At 42.1% G+C, this 18,233-nt stretch overlaps 3 protein-coding genes across 3 annotated transcripts in view; 2 read left to right on the plus strand and 1 right to left on the minus strand.

Annotated features, from left to right (window-relative positions):
* Window positions 1–1,353: 1,353 nt before the first annotated feature.
* Window positions 1,354–7,886, plus strand: LOC108875856 (CCN family member 1-like). The gene is given in 7 exon segments (XM_018665021.2): window positions 1,354–1,568; window positions 2,572–2,785; window positions 3,545–3,792; window positions 4,556–4,609; window positions 4,611–4,701; window positions 4,855–5,036; window positions 6,053–7,886. Coding segments are annotated over 7 exon segments (1,146 nt in total). The 5' UTR covers window positions 1,354–1,517; the 3' UTR covers window positions 6,359–7,886.
* On the minus strand, window positions 7,708–12,546 carry LOC108875855 (ATP-dependent RNA helicase DDX39A). The gene is made up of 10 exons (XM_018665020.2): window positions 12,415–12,546; window positions 11,308–11,515; window positions 10,979–11,106; window positions 10,144–10,420; window positions 9,882–10,000; window positions 9,340–9,471; window positions 9,011–9,120; window positions 8,701–8,845; window positions 8,362–8,509; window positions 7,708–7,969 (listed from the first exon to the last, which is right to left on the minus strand). The coding sequence occupies exons 2-10, from the start codon at window positions 11,513–11,515 to the stop codon at window positions 7,953–7,955; spliced, it is 1,284 nt and encodes a 427-aa protein (XP_018520536.1). The 5' UTR covers window positions 12,415–12,546; the 3' UTR covers window positions 7,708–7,952.
* Window positions 12,547–14,284: 1,738 nt separating this feature from the next.
* evi5l (EVI5-like protein) overlaps window positions 14,285–18,233 on the plus strand; it is a 34,854-nt gene continuing 30,905 nt past the window's right edge. The window contains 1 exon segment of the mRNA XM_051070701.1: window positions 14,285–14,728. The gene's annotated coding sequence lies outside the window, so the exon portion shown is untranslated.

An 18,233-nucleotide genomic window follows, 5' to 3' on the forward strand; every position in this document is an offset into this window, starting at 1 on the left:
TTTATTATGTTAATTCAGTTTATCTAATCTATATCTATTTTATCTATCTATATATCAAATACATTTGAAATGGGAACATTGTAAAAAGTATATTTAGACAAAAAAGGAGATAACCAGTGAGCAAATGTAAAGTACAATACAGAAAGTAGTAGCATGTAAACAAACAAGTTAAAAGTGGAGATGGAAAACAGCACATGAAATATGGAGAGATATGTTATTGTTTATTTAACACAGATGATGCATTATAGCATGCACTTATTACACCAGTTATAGCTAAAAGTTCATTTCCATCTGTTTCAACTTGTTGGTGGCCATCAGCAATGTATAAGAGAATCAATCTGCTTTTAAAAGCCTGAAATTGAATATGGGGTGTTGATCATTACCTCCTGAATGAGAGCTAGTTTAAACTGGCCTAATTCACTAGCACAGAGATTTCCCAGCACCTCACATAATCACAGCCCATGTGGGAAACCATGTGAGATGTTTGGCTTTTTTAAATCTAAGCCAGAACTTTGCAAGTGTGGACAATCATAGCGGGGACCTAACTTCCAAACCTCTGCAGTATTACATTTCTTTCATCAAAGGAGGTCTCTGTGTTAGGGCAGGTGTGGCTGAAAACCTGTGGTTGAAAAGGAAGACAGCAGAGGAGGAGGAGGAGGAGGCCAGCCCTCATGTGAGCCGCCCTTAAAACAATAATCCTGCTCTCACCCTCGACTCGACCATTCTTTCCAAGTGATCATATCCTCATCCTTCCCATGTCAGCACCATGTGGTTAGAAATAACAGTCAGGAACAGCCAGGCCACCTGAATTCAAGATGAAGCATACAGAGAGCAAAACAATCAAAACCTACCTTTAAAAAACTATGGAAACACATTTTCTCAGACAGTGATGGACACCGACAAAGAGAGGTGTGTTCTCTCTCTGACAACTGCTATTATCTTACTATTTTCTTAATACGCTCCACTTTAATTTTCTGTCCTGGCATGCACATTGGTCTGGAAAAACAGAGGGAACCCCCCCCCCCTCCAGAGGTGGAGGTCCTATTAGTGTTACCGTGCTGTCTGGCCCAGCTGAATATATTTACTTAGTGTTTGGAGAGTGGTGGCCACAAAAGCAGGAATGTGCCCAAGTGTGACTTGAAAGCGGCTGTTACATTTTAATTTTTAAACCCATAAAATAAATACAGAGCGGTCCTGCGATTTTTATGAATGGCTGCATTCATTTCAAAACACGCCCACCAATCAGCAAACTAACCCCCGTGTAAGGTCACGCCCACTCAGAAATGCGGATTGGTTGGAAGTTTGGTTAGGGGCGGGGTTTCTCGGAGGCTCACAGCGGTTATAAATTAAGAGTTTAGACAGAGTGGATTCCAGTAGAAAAACAACGACCAAGGTCTGAAGAGAGACAGAAACTCAGTGTGAAACTACTTGAAACTAACAACCATCCAGTGGAGTGAGGCGTAAAGATACTAGTTTGTATTTATTTGTATTTTATAGAACCTTTTCATAGGCTAATCATGGCTTTTCTGATCTACCTGACTGTACTGACAACAGCCGTCGCCACACAGGTAAGATGTTTTCTCTCCTGACAGAGGCTCATGAAGCTGTGTGTGAGCCTGAAGTGTGCTTGCCCCAAGATGAAGATTAGCTTTGTGTGTGGATAATGCTACTGCGAGTGAAAATGTGATTAAACTTTTCACCTCCAGGGGTATGAACAGCATAAACATCTCCTGGTGTAAACAAAACTCAAATGTATTTTTAGAAAAGCTCTCAGCCATGTTTCCTCTTTAAAGACTTCTCCATTAAGCCAACATCAGATTAATGGTAATTACCTAAGGTTTCTGTCTGCCTGAGAAACTCTTAGAATAAAAAGTTTGATAAATAGAGTTTATAGGTGGGGTTGTCACTCCCCTTCATTCTGTGTTTATATAATAATGAATAAGTTGGTTGTCCTTCTGGTAATAAGCGTGTCTACTCATGCCTACCTTTTTTTAAGTACAGTGACATGTTGATTCCTACAGACTGGAACAAGTTGGCTCTAGTGCTGGAGCGATGACTCAAATCACAAGCCAGCAGTGGACTGGGTACAAACCCTGAGCTGTCTAGACACTCGGGGGATGACTGGACAGCAGTGACTTGACTTAGTGTAGAGGCGTGCCGCAGTGTTTTGTTTGTGGAAGAATTTAAAATCAGTCACAAACACTGAGGTTCCTAAGGGACGATACAGAATCAAAAATGAGTGTACCAGAGCTCTTCCACACACTTTGATGCTGGAAGAAAAGCTGAAACTGTCTCACTGAACACCCCTGCTGATGACTTAAGCTGCCTGCTGCCATATGCATGAATTTTCCAGTCAAGTGCTCTGTGTGTGGTGTTGCTAGACCTTCTAAAATTTGGCAAAGAATTGTAGATGTTTGATGCACAAGTCTGTGGGATTCATTGTCTCCAGTTTTGATGTTTTTTCTCTTCAGAGCTGCAAAAATGTCAGAATCAGACACTTTATCATCTGCATCCTGCCTGACTGTATACTGTATGTGACCTCCCTCTCTCCTCCTCCCCTCATCCCTTCAGGTGACCGCTAGCTGCCCAGCAGTGTGCGAGTGCCCTGCAGACCCCCTGGTTTGCCCTCCGGGGGTTAGCGCTGTGTCGGACGGATGCGGGTGCTGCAAGGTGTGTGCCGCTCAGCTCAACCAGGACTGCAGCCCCATGAGGCCTTGTGACCACCACAAAGGGCTGGAGTGTAATTACGGCAACGATGTGACCATGGCCTGGGGCATCTGTCGAGGTGAGAGAGGAAGGAGGGAACCATGTGTGTTTACAGGGGAAGGAATATCATGAGGTATTCTAGATTTAAAATCAATATGGTGAATGTGATATGTTATAGAAGCTAAAAGGCAATGAAACCTGTGCAACAATATACAAAAGATGTCAAGGAAATGGTTATTAATCGAGCCTCCTTTACATAAAGTCAAAGCCGTCACAACTCACTGATCAAGGAACGTGTAACCCTGCACATCCGGGAGCAGGACGAGGGGGATATTTTAATGAGTAGTGTATGTTTTATGACAGCGACAGGGGGTTTCAGAGATAAAAATAACACTTCCCATCTGCACCATGCCAGTGCTGCCCCACAAACTATGAATAGCTTCCATGCATAGGAGACAAGGAGTCTGACACTTCCTGTCTCCTTATTTCCACTGACCTTTCCATCTTAGCAGTCCCCTGTGTGATTTTGCGTGCTGCTGTGGTGTGAAGACATTGCATTTGTTTTGGTATAAAGTCAAGAGAGGCTTTGCTCAACAGGGTTCATTTCATGAGATAATATGGGGAATTTTTCTTAACATACCTGATGTAAGCACAGGCTCTATCATTGGTCGCTTTAAAGCGTGCCCTGTCCTGTACAAAGAGATGCATCTCTGACATACCTAACCCATGGACTGTGTTCAGAATATCCCTGTTGCTCTTTGGTTTATGCAACAGCCAGTCTACCCTTCATTTTCCTGTCATTAAATGTTGTGTTTCAGTACCATGTGTGTCTTTCCAGCTAAATCTGAGGGACGTACGTGCGAGTACAGCGGCAAGATCTACCAGAACGGCGAGAGCTTCCGTGCGGGCTGCAAACACCAGTGTACCTGCATCGACGGTGCCGTTGGCTGCGCTCCTCTCTGCAACAACAAGCTGCCGCCAGCTTCATCGTCCTGCCCCTACCCGCGGCTGGTCAGGATACCTGGGCAGTGCTGCTTCAGTGTGGACTGCCATAAGGGCACCTGGCGCCTCCCACCTAAGCATCAGGTGTGTTTTTAACACAGTGACTAATGTCTCTGTTTGAAGAGACTGGCAGACTGTTTTATGGAGGTTGTTTACACGCAATAGACTAGACTGGACTTGTGATATTGAGCAATATCAAATTGTGGCAGTGCAATTCATCGCCTGTGACTGTGACATTATTTTGGTAGAAAACAAAGATGATTAGGATGAAACACACTTCCACAAATAAGTAGCATAAGCCCAATTAATTAGACAATAGTATTAATAACTACAGCAACTAATTTTCTACCAGTTATTTTCTTAATTGATCAATTATTCATTCTGCAAAAATAATTCAGGAAAAATGCATCAAAATAGTTGGACATTATTTTTTTGACAATTGACCATTGATTGACCAGCTCTGAACTATAGCATGTTAGGGTTTTAGATACAGTTAATATAAATATGTGCTGCTCAGTTCCATGCAAGGACATGAGGCAAAGAAGGTAGACATCAGGGCACTCTCTTTATCTCATTTTCTTTCATCTAAATCTTTCTGCCAGATAAGAGTGTAACTGTTTACACAGACTAGATACAGTTGCTCAGGTGCTTTAAATCATGACGAAAATTCATGAAGATACTGAGGAGTAAAGCTCTCGTTGACCAATTGCCCTGCAGTAACCCCTTTTGATAATCAGGGAGTCATGGTGATAAGGCTGAGGAAAAACACACAAAAGATAGACATACAGCTACAGCACAGATGGATCCCAGACAAACAAGCACCGTCTCATCTTATCTGTTATCACAGGTGCCTCCACCACAACAACACCTGCCCAGACCTCAGCACCATCCAGTTCCGCACCGGACCTGAAAACGAGCTGGTTCTGGCCAATGAGCTGGCAGATGTTAAGTCCAGCGGCTGGGAGAGCAAACATGGCTACAAACACGTGCCAGGTGAGAGAAAGAGGGACTTAGTGGACAATTTTCTGTATTTATTATAACTGGTTGGTGTACCTTTTAAAGAGGTTGGGAACCACTATTCTAACTTTTTGTTTTTTGTTGCACTCCTTCCCCTCCACCCTCCTCTGTGTCTCTGATCCTCCGCAGTGTGGAACCACCTGAAGGAAAAGAAGTGTCAGGTGCAGACCACAGACTGGTCCCACTGCTCTCGCAGCTGTGGGATGGGCGTCTCCTCTCGAGTAACCAACAAGAACCCCCAGTGTAAGCTGGAGAGAGAGATGAGGATCTGCACCATACGGCCATGCCAAAGCCTGACCGTCCCGGCCAAGGTGAGGTGGACTGAATTTGACTTGAACTAAAGGAGGAGAGGAGGGAGACAGACGAAGGGCAAAGGTCAAATATCCACATTACTGCCCAGATAGCTTCTTATCATAGCAACTTATCTCTTACACAGTGAAACCTGGAAGCCTTGTGACACTTATCAATAAGGAATTATTTCACCTCTTATCTTTTCATGTCTGACCACGCAGGGGAGAACAATACCTGCTGGTTTTTCCTCTGCTTCCTTTTTCCCTCTCTCAACTAAAGAGCAGAGGCTGAAAACGTCAAATCTGTGTTGCAGAGTAAAAAAAAAATTAGATGTTCCAGCCCTGAGTAAATATGCTCTTAGTGCTAAAGCCATCTTTATCCCGAGCTTAAGAACGGAGATTATCTTAGCGGTACTTTCGGGAAGCTCCACATCCAGTGGGAACTGGGCAGTGCTGATTTACTCAGCAGTGTTTTGGTGGCAGGCAGGCGCCTTTTTAAATATAGTCCCCCACCCCCGGCATTCCTGCCAAGCAACTGTCCATAGCTAGGCCCCGTCTGTGTACTCAGAGTCCTGGGAGGTGGTGTGTCTATATTAATCCTCCATGTTGGACACACACACATTAAGAGCTTTTTTTTTTTTTTCTTCTACTCTGTTGAGTTAAAGGCTCTGCTGCTAAGAACAATCACAGGTGTCGGTGTTTAAAAGAGAGGGACACTTAAATGTTAAATAAACGTTAAATCTTAAAATTAATCACTTAAATCTAAAAATAATCCCTTGTTTTGGCATAACAAGTTGAAGTCTGGTTCTTTTTAATATGAAACTAATGAGTTTGAGCTCAAAGCCGCTTAAATCTGCTGTTACGTAAGAGGACCGGGCCGATAAGTCAAAGCTTATTAGTTTTTTGGGGTTTTTTTTATGCATGTTATGAAAATCCTCATGTTTTGATGAAGTTTGCTACTGATGCCAATTAGGAACAACACTCCTTATAATCCACACCATGTCACTCATCTCCTTGCTTTCATCATCCAATCACAGAGAGGGAAGAGGTGTTCCCCAACCCAGAAAGCCCCAAAGCCTGTCCGCCTGTCCTTCGGAGAGTGCGTGAGCGTGCGCCTCTACCGGCCCAATTACTGTGGCGTGTGCACAGACGGACAGTGCTGCTCACCACGCCGCACACGCACCGTACCTGTGACCTTTACCTGCCCGGACGGAGAGCGTTTCCAGAGGTCGGCCATGTTCATCCAGTCATGTAAATGCAGCAATGACTGCGGCCACCTCAATGAAGTGGCCCTCCCCCCGCAGCACTGGATGTATGGGGACACACACAAGTTCATAGACTAGAACTGAGGAGTTCTTTTTCTTTTTTTTTCTTTTGATATAAATGTGATGAGGTCAACTTTCTTGATGAAAGAAAATGCTTCAAGACGAGGGGCCATTTTTTTTCTTCTCATCTGGCTCCAACTAAGTGAAGACCACAGGCACCCACCTGACTGCAAAGACAGCAGGCAGGGCGGCCTTAGTTTTATTCACAATCATGAAGGCAACCCGTAATGTAATATGTGTGACCGGAGTGGATTATACACTTCCCTGCTCCTGTTCAAACAGACGTGGGACCTAAATTAGAGCCCAGAAGCGGCCTTGGACTTCCTCCACTCTGGACTGATTGCTGGTTCAGGTGTGGAGGATTTTTTTTTCTTCCTTTCTTTTTGAACCCCTCAGATCAGCCTGAGAAGAGAAACACTACCAGAGCAACAAAGCACTTTGTTTAGCACTGAAATTTACTGAGCTATAGCTTTGACAGCAGTGCACAAGGATCACTTGCATCAATAGCCTCACTTACTGTGATGGTAAAGACTCTATATCCCACAATGCATTGCAACTACTCAGTGACAGGCAGCAAAATAATATTTTTTTGCAGCTTTTATGTTGAAAACTCCAGAGTATAATGCAAAATGTGGACAAAGACTTTTTTTTAATTAGGAATATCTAAAGTCAGCACGTTACAAACATTGACACAGACGGCACCGACTGTGCTTTTTTTTTTATGATGACATGTCAAGCCATCTAAAACTTTACACACAGCAATGAATGACAGTGTTTCCTTGAAACACAGAATATAAATGATAAGGAATTATCTGGAACTGAAACAAGCGTCAACAGGGACTGGACCAATGCCAACGCACTTCCCAAAGACATTTGATTTCTTGTTTGTGCATTAAATGCAGCCTAGAGAAATGTCTTACACACACCTGTTTTCCTTGAATTTATTTTGGATCACACTGTATTCTTCTAATGCAGCTTCTTAATTTTGATCCAAGTTTGTATTGCGGTCACATTTATTCACTTCTGTGGATTGAGACACCGTAATGTAGCTGTCACAAGTTTTTGTTGGCCCATCCATGTGATAAAACTGGCTGCTGGGCTCAAGTTTCATGTGAGGTTTTATTTTAACTCAACTTGTTCAGTTTCAAATTATCCCACTTGGCAGAAAGTTAAAAGTCATCATCTGTTTGTGAAAACAGTGGCTGTGTCTTCAAACTATGACAATAGCGCCCTCTGCTTGTGAGAATAATTACCTACAATCAAAAGTGACACCACAAAGTTTTTATTTTATGATAACGTTTGTGTCAGCTTATCTTTAATGTAACATCTTGACATACATGTGCAAAATTAAACACAACACCATTGAGTGATGTATAAAAAGTTTATTTCTTTAACCAAAACAATATATCCATGGTTTTTAACAAGAAAAGCACTAAAACAAGCGCCCCACAAAGACATGATAAAATAAAATGAAATGTTTTATCATTATAAACTTGCCAACAAATATGGTGGGAGGGGGGACTTTTTTTTTTTTTTTTTTTTTTTTTGCTTCCACCGAAACACAGCAACACCAAGGGTCACACACGATCTTCACTGGAAAAACACTGAAGACTCATCTGGACTGTTCAACTGCAAAGAGAAAAAGACCAGGTTTTAACATAAATTGGACAAAGGATATGTTCTGTACCTTCATTCACAGCCTATTAAATGAGACAGTTACATTTATGTAGAGACATCAAATGGTTTTCAGTAGATTAAATGAATTTTATCTCCCAGTTGCATGACTAGTTTAAGCTGAGATGCACTGTAATTATGTTAATTATGTTTTTAAACACTGTACAAGTATGTCTTCAAGTTAGCTTTAATGCATCCAGCATGTTAACAGTGAAGAGATGACGTATACATGTGTAAACACAAATGGGTGACTCAAAAGTTAATTGTGATACAAGTGCTCATACAACCAAACTAGTTACTGAGTGGTAAGTTTATTCTGGCCAAGTGCACGTGACAAGAGAACTTACTGTAGGAGGAAATATCAATCTCCTCTGGTAGCTCTGCTACATTGACCTCGAAGCGGTCTTGGACCTCATTCAGGGTCTTGGCATCAGTCTCGTCTGACACAAAGGTGATGGCCAGACCTTTGGTCCCAAACCTGCCAGCACGGGCCACCTGAGGAACAGAGAAAAAATACTGAGCTCAAAACAGGCTCTGTCAGAAGGAAAACAAAAATGCCACCAAGTCATTAAAGAAAGGTTTACTGTCATGGGGCAAAGGTGAGCAAGTTACAGCCCCCTGTATGTGTATGTTTTTGTTTGTTTGTTTTGGAAATGAACATAAAATGATATAACAGCTGGACTGACTCTGTGAAGGTAGGTGTCAGAATCCTCTGGCATGTCATAGTTGAAGACAATGTTGACTCGCTCAATGTCCATGCCTCTGCCAAACAGGTTGGTTGCAACCAAGATCCGCCTCTGGAAGTCTTTAAACTGCTGATACCGTGACAACCTGGGGGGAGGAATGAGCAACAGCAGGAAATTTTAAGGTGGGGACTCTGGCCTAAAAACAAATTAGTCATGCTGCTTTGTCATGTTGAAGATATGGAAAACAGCAAAGCTACTGTGGAATTCAAAGTGTGAACAAAAAGACTACAATCGTAAAGAAATAATCTACCTCTCCTCCTGTGCCATGCCCCTGTGGATGGCTATAGCGGGGAAGTTCTGCTCCACCAGCAGCTGAGACAAAGCCACACAGCGATGCACTGACTTCACAAAGATCACCACCTAACAGGAACCGCATAGACATAAATGAGACAGACAGGCTGGAATTAACATAACTATCTCCCTCTAGAGGCCAAAAGACAAAACTTTAAAATTACTGGTGAAAGAACAAAGCTATGAATGTATCTTTCTTAATATTGAGCCCATTGACAACAATTTTAAAAACTTTAAAAAGCACATAACTGATTTGGATTAATCAGCTCAAATGACTGCAAACTGTACCTGGTTGAACTCGAGTACATCGAGCAGGTCGAACAGCTTTCGGTTCTTCTCACTATCCTTCAACTTGCAATAATACTGCTGTAAGCCATGGAGTGTCAGCTTGGTCTCGTCATCCACAAACACCTCCATCGGCTGTATAGCAAGGTACAGGAGCCAAACGTTAGTCTCTTAACTTTTAACAAATCTCACTGAACCTGTTCTCCTGGACTGCAGCAGAGCCAGGAGGAGTGACTGTCCTGACCAAGCCAAATGTACCAAGGAGGCTCACTTTCCCCCTCTGATATGGCCACTTATGACACTGACAGCCACAAGTGGGCAAAGCTACAAGGGGTTGACCATTGCTTCTACTGAAAACATATCTATCAGGCCAATGGCGTACCAATTAATACAAAAATTGCTAATATACAAATTTAAATTTATATTTTTCAGCTTTCATCTCTGCTAAAAACAAAGTCAAATGTAAAAAATGTTTTACATATAGCTGAATTAAGCACAGTGGGTCAAATTTCAACCCACTTCAGTGAATCTTGATGATAACTCACATCCTGCATGAACTTGCGGCAAACAGGGCGGATCTCCTTGCTTAGTGTTGCACTGAACATCATAACTTGCTTCTCGTGGGGTGTCAGCCTGAAGATTTCCTGGACGTCACGCCTCATGTCTGTGGAAAGAAAACAATTATTACTCCCAAAACTAAATCTTCATTCTTTTGCTCCCCCTTTGTCTTGCACATCAGCCACAGTCCTTCACCAAAACTACTTTCTTAGAAGTCCTCTACAAAACATTTCTGTTCCTCTCACTCACCCAGCTGCTCCAGCATTTTATCACACTCGTCAAGCACAAAGTGTTTTATGTTCTTCACACTGAGGGACTTCTGCCGAATGAGGGCCAGGGTGCGTCCTGGTGTTCCCACGACAATGTGAGGGCAGTTCTTCTTCAGCACTTCCTCGTCCTTCTTAATGGACAGGCCACCGAAAAACACAGACACCTTGACACTGGGCATGTACTTGGAGAAGCGCTCGTACTCTTTGCTGATCTGGAAGGCCAACTCTCGCGTGTGGCACATCACAAGGACAGACACCTGGAACACAGGGAATGAGGACATCAGTTTTATCAATTGCTTCATCCTTATGTAGTGTGTGTTGTGCTTTTGGAATACCAGCTAACCTGTTCTACTAATCCAGGTTTGCTACAGGACTTGATAGACTTTACACTTTGGTGCTGTTTGAAAATGTTTGTTGTTTTGGTCATTTATCACAATATCATATAGTTCTTTCATAAAACTCAATGATCAAGTTGAGTATTATGAAAAAAATGTATAAGGAGCAAAATAAAGTAATGCTAATATAATTAAACCACTTGGATTCAATAATTGTAAGCAGACCTGTCAGTATTGACAGAATTGCTTTTCCACATTATTGTGCAGACAGAGCTAAGAACCTGATAAACAGGGCGTTCCTCTCTTTTGCACAAAGAGCGCACATAGTCTGCCTTTATAGATGTCATGCCCTGTGAATAACTGAGCCTACAAGTTTTTACAAGATACAAAAGGCTGTGTAGGGGACATGCTGGGGAGGTATAACTGATAATAATTTTGTGTGAATGATAAGCTTGTAAAAAAGCCTAAAAAACAACTCACCTGACCATCCACAGGTTCTATCTGCTGCAGGGTGGCCAGAACAAACACTGCCGTCTTTCCCATACCAGACTTGGCCTGACACAGGATGTCCATGCCCAGGATAGCCTGAGGAATACACTCATGCTGGACTGTAAATAAAACAGATGGCATTTGTAAGTAAGTAAAAATTTAAAAAACACTTTAAGATTACAATATAATATTGTCGTGGGATAATAACAATATAGGAAAAGACAGAGATCTCAATTTAATGTGTCAAGCTGTAGCTTTAAAATGGAGATTGTGTTTAGGAGTTTATTATGACTTTTAAACAACCCAAAACTGCCAGTCACCTTCTGAGGGATGCTCAAAACCACAGTCCACAATGGCACGGAGCAACTCTGGTTTGAGAAGAAAGTCTCTGAAGCCTGAGCTGTGAATGGATACATAGGACCCCTTCACCTCCTTCTTGTTTGCTGGGGTCCCACTCTCGGGGGCTCCCTGGGGCTCCTCATCCTCTTCATAGTCCAGAAGTTCATTATCAACGTCGTGCTCAGCCATCTGTGTGGACAGCAAGTAAATTAGAGGGTCTCACAACTTTTCTTTAACAATAGCCCGTGTTTACAACCCTTTATTGTGCAAGCAACTCAAATATTACTCGATCGATAAACGGCTGTAATTCTTCAGAGATTCTAATATCTGTTAATGTCTTGTTATTATACATACTTGTGCGCGTTCTTCAGTGATATCATAAAAAAGTTAATCTGGGAACTGCCTGTGTGTTATGAATTCACTTTTTACTGAATGGAATAAGTAGAACGAAGTGTTGATACAGAATTTGATTCTACCATGATCGGGAATTTAATCAGCTGTCGCGGATTCTGTCTAACTCGGCATCAAGGTCCAAGAATCACTCTGTTAGCAGGCCGCATGCGCGGTTCAAACAAAAATGAATCAATGATTCGGTCATGTACAGTCTTCGATAAACAACGCGGGAAATGGATCAGTTGACCGTTTAAAACTGCCCTGACTCAAAGCGATTGTCGGTCAGTGTGTGACCCGGCAGAGACAGCGTACTCATCAACAATAGATCCCTCTTCCTTCTTCTTCATTCAAACCGGCTAGTTAGCAAGCTAACCGCTAGCAGTTGAACGAGACTCACGAATTACTTTTAACCAACTTCTCAGGTGTCGTATGTGGAAATTAAGGTAGACGGTAGTAAGACAAAGAAAACAGTTATTGATCAGCACGATAGCTTAAACTAATTCAAGTAAAAACTGACTATCAAAACGAAGCTAATGTTATTGTGGCTAGCGTGTTAGCTAGCGAGGCGAATATCGAAAGCCCCAACTTTAGCTCCTGCGACAAAGTAAGTTTTTTAAAATCGCCGTTAATTACAACTGAAGTGCTTATATAGTGGCGAGTTTGGTATGAAAAGTACAAAGGTCCTGCAATATTACCTTGCTTTAATGTTTTAAGTCCCGCCGACGCCTGCGTGCCCGATATCAGCGAGCTAGCAAATATTCACAGCACAGTGAGCACACATGTATGGTATGTTCAGGAACACCTCGAAAAACCTTGAACTAACAGCTGTAATAACAACGTATTAGGACTATGGTTAGGAAGGTCTTATGCGCGACAACAACAAAACGAACATGCAACAAATGTATTAGTTTTATACATTATGTCATGAAAGGACAGACTGTTAGACTGTCATGAAAAATTCATACACGATTAATTTCGTTGTTAACAACAATGGGTGGCAGGGATTTCAGATTTTCCGCCACATTAATTGACTTATGGGCAGCACAAAATCAAAAATGTCCATGCTCCCACAATTTATAGAAATGGCTGACCAAATAGTCCGGTCATAAATCAGAATTACGGTATTTGAAACAACACTTGAAGGCATCAGTCGCTGGACATCAGTGCCTGGGCATAAACACCACCGTCGAGTGTTCTATAGCTGTGATTGGACAGCATCATAGAAGTCAGGAGAAAGGGTCAGGGATCTGATATTTAATGAAACCGAGTAATGCCTTTTTATGTATGTAAAACAAATTATGTTGTAATACGTTTATAGTGATCATATCAACAACACATCTTGTATTATCTATTGTAGATTATCTCTTGTAAAGTACACAAAACTGACCACCCAAAGTGGCTTACAAATGTCTATTATTAAAAATGTTTTGGTCATATTATATGTGTATATAAAATGTCTCTCTATAAATCATTCATTTTACCCACTCGTTTTTCTATGCCATGCTCCTCTTCTTTCCAGCTTCCTGTTGGTGTATCTCAGCATGTGAATACCTCTGGCTTTCCCACAGCATAGGCTGTCTGCAGCACTTCATCTCCTGCAGTTAGATCATCCTGCACCTCATACACTACTGTGACAGAACTGGATGCATTCTAGTATTGGCAGCACTGATATTGAAGTTGGACAGGTAGGGTTTTCTGTGCCTGTTTTATTTAAGAACTGGTCTCTATGGGCCAAAATGAAAGGAACTATAGGTCCCATATACCTATTTATGTTACGGGGGTTATGATAGTAACTGTGGTGTTTTCTTCTGGAAAAGACTGCCTTATCAACCTCATCTTTAAAATTACTGCAGTATATGTGTGTTAGCCTCCATCACTGTACATGTGATTCCTTTCACGTGTACAGGAGAATACTGGAGAATATTGTATCCAGCATAATATGACGTGTGAGGGAAATGAATGTTTTGAAACATCATTTTTTGAACGTGTGATATTACATATATGTATATTATTGTATTCAGTTTCATGCCATGCCACATTTTCTCCCAATCTACTGATCAATCAACCAGCTTAATCATTTCAGCTCTAGCGAATTGGTTGGTTTCTGGGTGCCTCATCTCAGGACAGTTTTTGTCAGTTTACATAGAACAGGTACTTCAAATTTTAGATGTATGCTGTAGGACAAAATCCATGACAATAACAATGATGTAAATGAGGTTATAATTGGTATTATTTTATTTTTTTTTACAAACAAATAACACACAAAATAGCAACACAGAGTGCAGGCGCTTGTGGTTATGACAAGACTACGTTTGGTTGCTATGATACAATATGTTACAGAGCCAGAGATTGACGGAAACTATTACGTACAACATTTTTGGCATATAATTAATAGTTTAGTTGCCATACACACATAAATCCATTAAAGCTGACACCGCTGCATGACACCTGCGAGTCCCGCCTACTCGCAGAATAAAGCTGTACGGCGATTGGCTGGCTTTGTTGTCCTTCCAAAGGGATCCCGCGGTCCGTTAAGGCCATTGGTCCGCAACATGCCAATCATATCTCATTTTGCAACGTGATTGGTTTGTCCCTCCGTGCTCAACAGAAGGCAGCGAACGCCAGCCATTCTGTGTGATTTACTCGTAATGATTGATGCTGCCGTTTATATCCTACCACATCCCCGTTGAACCGCAGGCAACGTTGCACGGCTGTCATGGTTATTTTAACGGATATCACCAGAAACATTTCCCTCTTCTAGTAATTCAGTTCGCGCGCACACACGAGTCTCCACCGCGTTGAGAGGCTCGCGAGCAGCTGTGCTACTCGGCGCTGCCTCCCGGTTGAGCGGCGGCAGGAGGATGGCACTGCGTTGGACGGTCTCTCCGTGTTTGTCCTCGGCGGTCTATTAAGATTTTAATTAGCTGATAACGTACGTTTGACATTTACGACGGACTGTTGTGGGAGCGACGACAAGCGCACCGCTCCGATTATGGAAAAGGAGTCCAGGTAAGCCTTTTAGGGTTTGTATTTGTTGATATGAGGTGTTTATTTTTAAATGGAATATCAATGTTGCCGCGTGGAGTCTATTGACGGGCCCCACGAGCTTATTAGTTTGTGTCAATCCAACGTAAAAGCTAAAACAAGGCCCACATAGCAAAGCACTGCTGGTCCTGGTCGTTGAAGCCCCATCAACAGCGGGTTCATCCGTCTGCTCTTTTTATCTCAGTGTAAAATTCCATTGTACAGCATGCCAAAGGAGACACGGCCCATTCATTAGCCTATAAAGCGTATTTATCGCTAAGGTATAGCGTGCCGCTGCGTGCTTTGACCATATTGTGTTTTCTCAGCGTCCCGTCCTCATTTTTAATGTCGTTACACAATCGTGTTGTCGTGGGAAGCCGGGATATTTGGTGCCGCAAAGAGGGGGGGGGGGGGGGTATGATGTGTCATTTTGGCCACAGATGTTGATCCAGCCGAGCCATGAGTCGACTGCAGAGCGTGTAGGCCTGTTGTTCAGGCATCCTCAAGCAGCAGCAGCAGCAGGAGCAGGAGCAGGAGCAGGCCGGGTCTGACCGGGAATAAACGAGCTGTCATGTCCAGACAACCCCAGTCAATAGGATTACAGGCTTTTCAAGTATGAAAGTGCAGGAGAAAGGATTACAGGAGTCACTTTCATCTATCATATATACCAGGTTTCTACAGTGGATGGGTGGATGGCACAGTGGTTGCTGTGTTGAGTGCATCTGTAGCTCCATCCAGATGTTTGTTGAGCTGGCACTGATGAACACCATAGATACTGAGCCCCCCCCTCCCGAGTTCATCACTCACCTTGGATAAAACTGTCATTTAAGTCAATAGTTTTTAGTGTTGTATTGACCCGAAATCCAGCTGTTTTTGCTTCATTCATCTAATGTGATTTACAGGTAAATCCTTGCTCAACAAGCTTCTAAAAACCAGAGGACCAGAACAGAAAACCACTGAGTTGAATGACTCTGTGTTTTAAATCTGGGCCAGGCACATATAATTTTTTACCTCCCAAGTGGGATAAAAAGTAGGGAACTGACATAGTTTTGGGGCTATGATGTTGAAGAATTAAGGATACTGCTGACTTGTCACAAAATGAAAGCACTCCTTTAGGCACTTATCTTTTTTGGGGGAAGGGGGATTTTAATTATCTTACTCACTGTTGATTGTAATTAAGCCTTAAATGCCCCATGACTCGACACGAACCACTGAGTAATGGGTTCATCATATCTTCATATGAGGTACAATGAGAATGCTTTCAGGCTTATCTCTGAAAGCCATTCACCATGCAAAAGACACCTCACACATTTCACCATCAAGGAAACAGGTATCTGATTCTCACATCCTGGTGACCTTGTTTTTAAGTGCCTGAGCCTCAAAACTTCTTTATCTGATCACACAATAGCACGCACACATGCACAAAAGACAGCACACTACATCTGTGACGAGCGAGATCGCCACAGCTTATTCCAGCTAACCTTTTCCTCTGCACTCACTACTGCTGCCTGCTGCTGCCACATTATTCATCTGTGTGAGAGAGTGGTAAGCTAATAGGATCTGGAAGTGTCGTCAGGATAAACAGTCTCTGAGTTGTGTGTACGCTCGTCTGTGTCTGTGTGTATGTGCGTGCATATGCGTGTGTTTGTAGCCTCCAGCAAGAACAGGAGGAGGGATATCATCTCACAGCCTTCTCCCTTTACTGTACAGTTTGCCTGCTTGCTGCTGTCCAGGTTTATTATAGTCTGTGTTTGGTCATGGAACAGAGACGTTGGTGACAAACAGGAGCCACATGTCCAGGTCATAACAAGGAAAGGCTGATTGATTTCCCTCATGCCCAAAGCAAGATTTGCCTTTGATAAATTGTGTGAATAAAAGGCGATGCCATTTCTTTTTCCTGCGCTTGCAGTGAGATCTAACATCCTCTACACTAGTAGCTTAATCCAGCAAAAAAACCCTGAGATGCATAATCAGAGAGGAGCGTGATGACTTTTTAATATACTGCAGTTGTAACTGTAGTTGTGTAGGCAATCAGTATGACATTTGAGTGCTGTTATTACATATGCTCAGTGTCCATTTGTATGCACTTATAATTTTCAGCTTCAACACAGTGTGGCCTGTATGGCTGCAAACTTAATGGATATTTTCATTATTTATCAATCCGTTGATTATATTAAGTATAATTTCCTCAAAGTTATATATTCAGTTTATTGTCATAGATGACCAAGAAAACCAGCTTATACACATTTGATGATCTGGATTCTGGAGAGAATTTTTTTTTCTTAAAACAATGACTAGAAATGATGACTCAACTATAAATAGTTAAAAAATTAATTTCCCCTCGATCAGCTAATTTATTTATCAACTAACTATTGCATCTCTAGTTGCCTGAACACATCAGTGACTCTATCACTAAAGTGAGAGCCTGAGTCTTATTTTGTTTCTCTGCAGGATTAATTTTGTTTGTGTGTTGTCCAGTGTCTGGCCAACTGGAGTGCAACTCTTCCCTGTCGTTTTATTAAGTAATCAGTTTAGTGTAGATGTTTTCCCTGGTGGTGGCTTACTGTTTGACTTGGGCAAAGTCTATGAATATTGCATGTTTCCTGGTCAAAGTCAGTGTCATCTACTGATTATTTTATAGATGAATCAATTAATTGTTTGGGCAATAAAATGTCACGAAGCTGTGAAATGTGCCTATCACATTTCAGGTCTTGTTTTGTGTCCAAAACCCAAATATATTGAATTTGCTATCATAGAAGAAAATATTAACACCCGAAAAGCTGCAGCCTGCAGCGGTGGTGAAAATATGGATTTAGCTGTTTTAATGCAGTTGATTCTTAAAACAAAATATTGTCCCTCACAAGTATCATCTGCCCCGGCCCATGCTCGTCTTCCTGGCTGGCTTGCCGGTGGACTGTTTTGGTGCACGGCTCTGCACTTCATCTTCTTTGCTGACACACGGAAACAGGGAGCAGCTTGATGACCTGGCTGCCACGGTTCAAGCTCCCTATGACTGCAGCTCCTCCACAGCTCTCCTCTCTCTAGCCTATTGTTCCCGTAGGCTGCAGATTTGTAACTGGATCTGTGTAACCCGGCAGATTTTACACCAACTGAATCGTGATCTCATTTTCAGACTGCTGCATGTTGGATTTATACCAGCATGCAAATGATGTTCAAATAATGAGGCAGAAACATATATGTACATAGGGCCATTTTCAGATCACTTTAGCTCTGCTCTGATTTTTTCCTTCCTTTCTATTTGTTCACCTGTTTTAATGGTAATTTGATCTGTCTCCATGCCCAACATTGTTTCCCCAGACAAACTGCCAACTGTTATTAAGAAAGGATAAATATTTTCCAAGCGTATGGCATTGCAAACTGTTTATGCCTTTAATTACTAGGATTTCTGTGGTTTCTGAAACCCGCTGCTTTTCTGTACAAAAGGTCAGAGAATTGCATCAGCTTAGTCAAGTTATTGTTGTTTAAAATG

Source organism: Lates calcarifer, linkage group LG5 (genome assembly GCF_001640805.2).
Source record: "Lates calcarifer isolate ASB-BC8 linkage group LG5, TLL_Latcal_v3, whole genome shotgun sequence".
NCBI lineage: Eukaryota > Metazoa > Chordata > Actinopteri > Centropomidae > Lates > Lates calcarifer.

Bases quoted from the DNA above. Each gene is read 5' to 3' on its own strand.
- LOC108875855 (XM_018665020.2), bottom strand. From the start codon at position 11,515: ATGGCTGAGCACGACGTTGATAATGAACTTCTGGACTATGAAGAGGAT. The intron at 11,107-11,307 runs GTGACTGGCAGT...TTTTATTTACAG, and splicing joins TTTTGAGCATCCCTCAGAAG to TCCAGCATGAGTGTATTCCT. The intron at 10,001-10,143 runs GTGAGTGAGAGG...TTCTTTCCACAG, and splicing joins TAAAATGCTGGAGCAGCTGG to ACATGAGGCGTGACGTCCAG.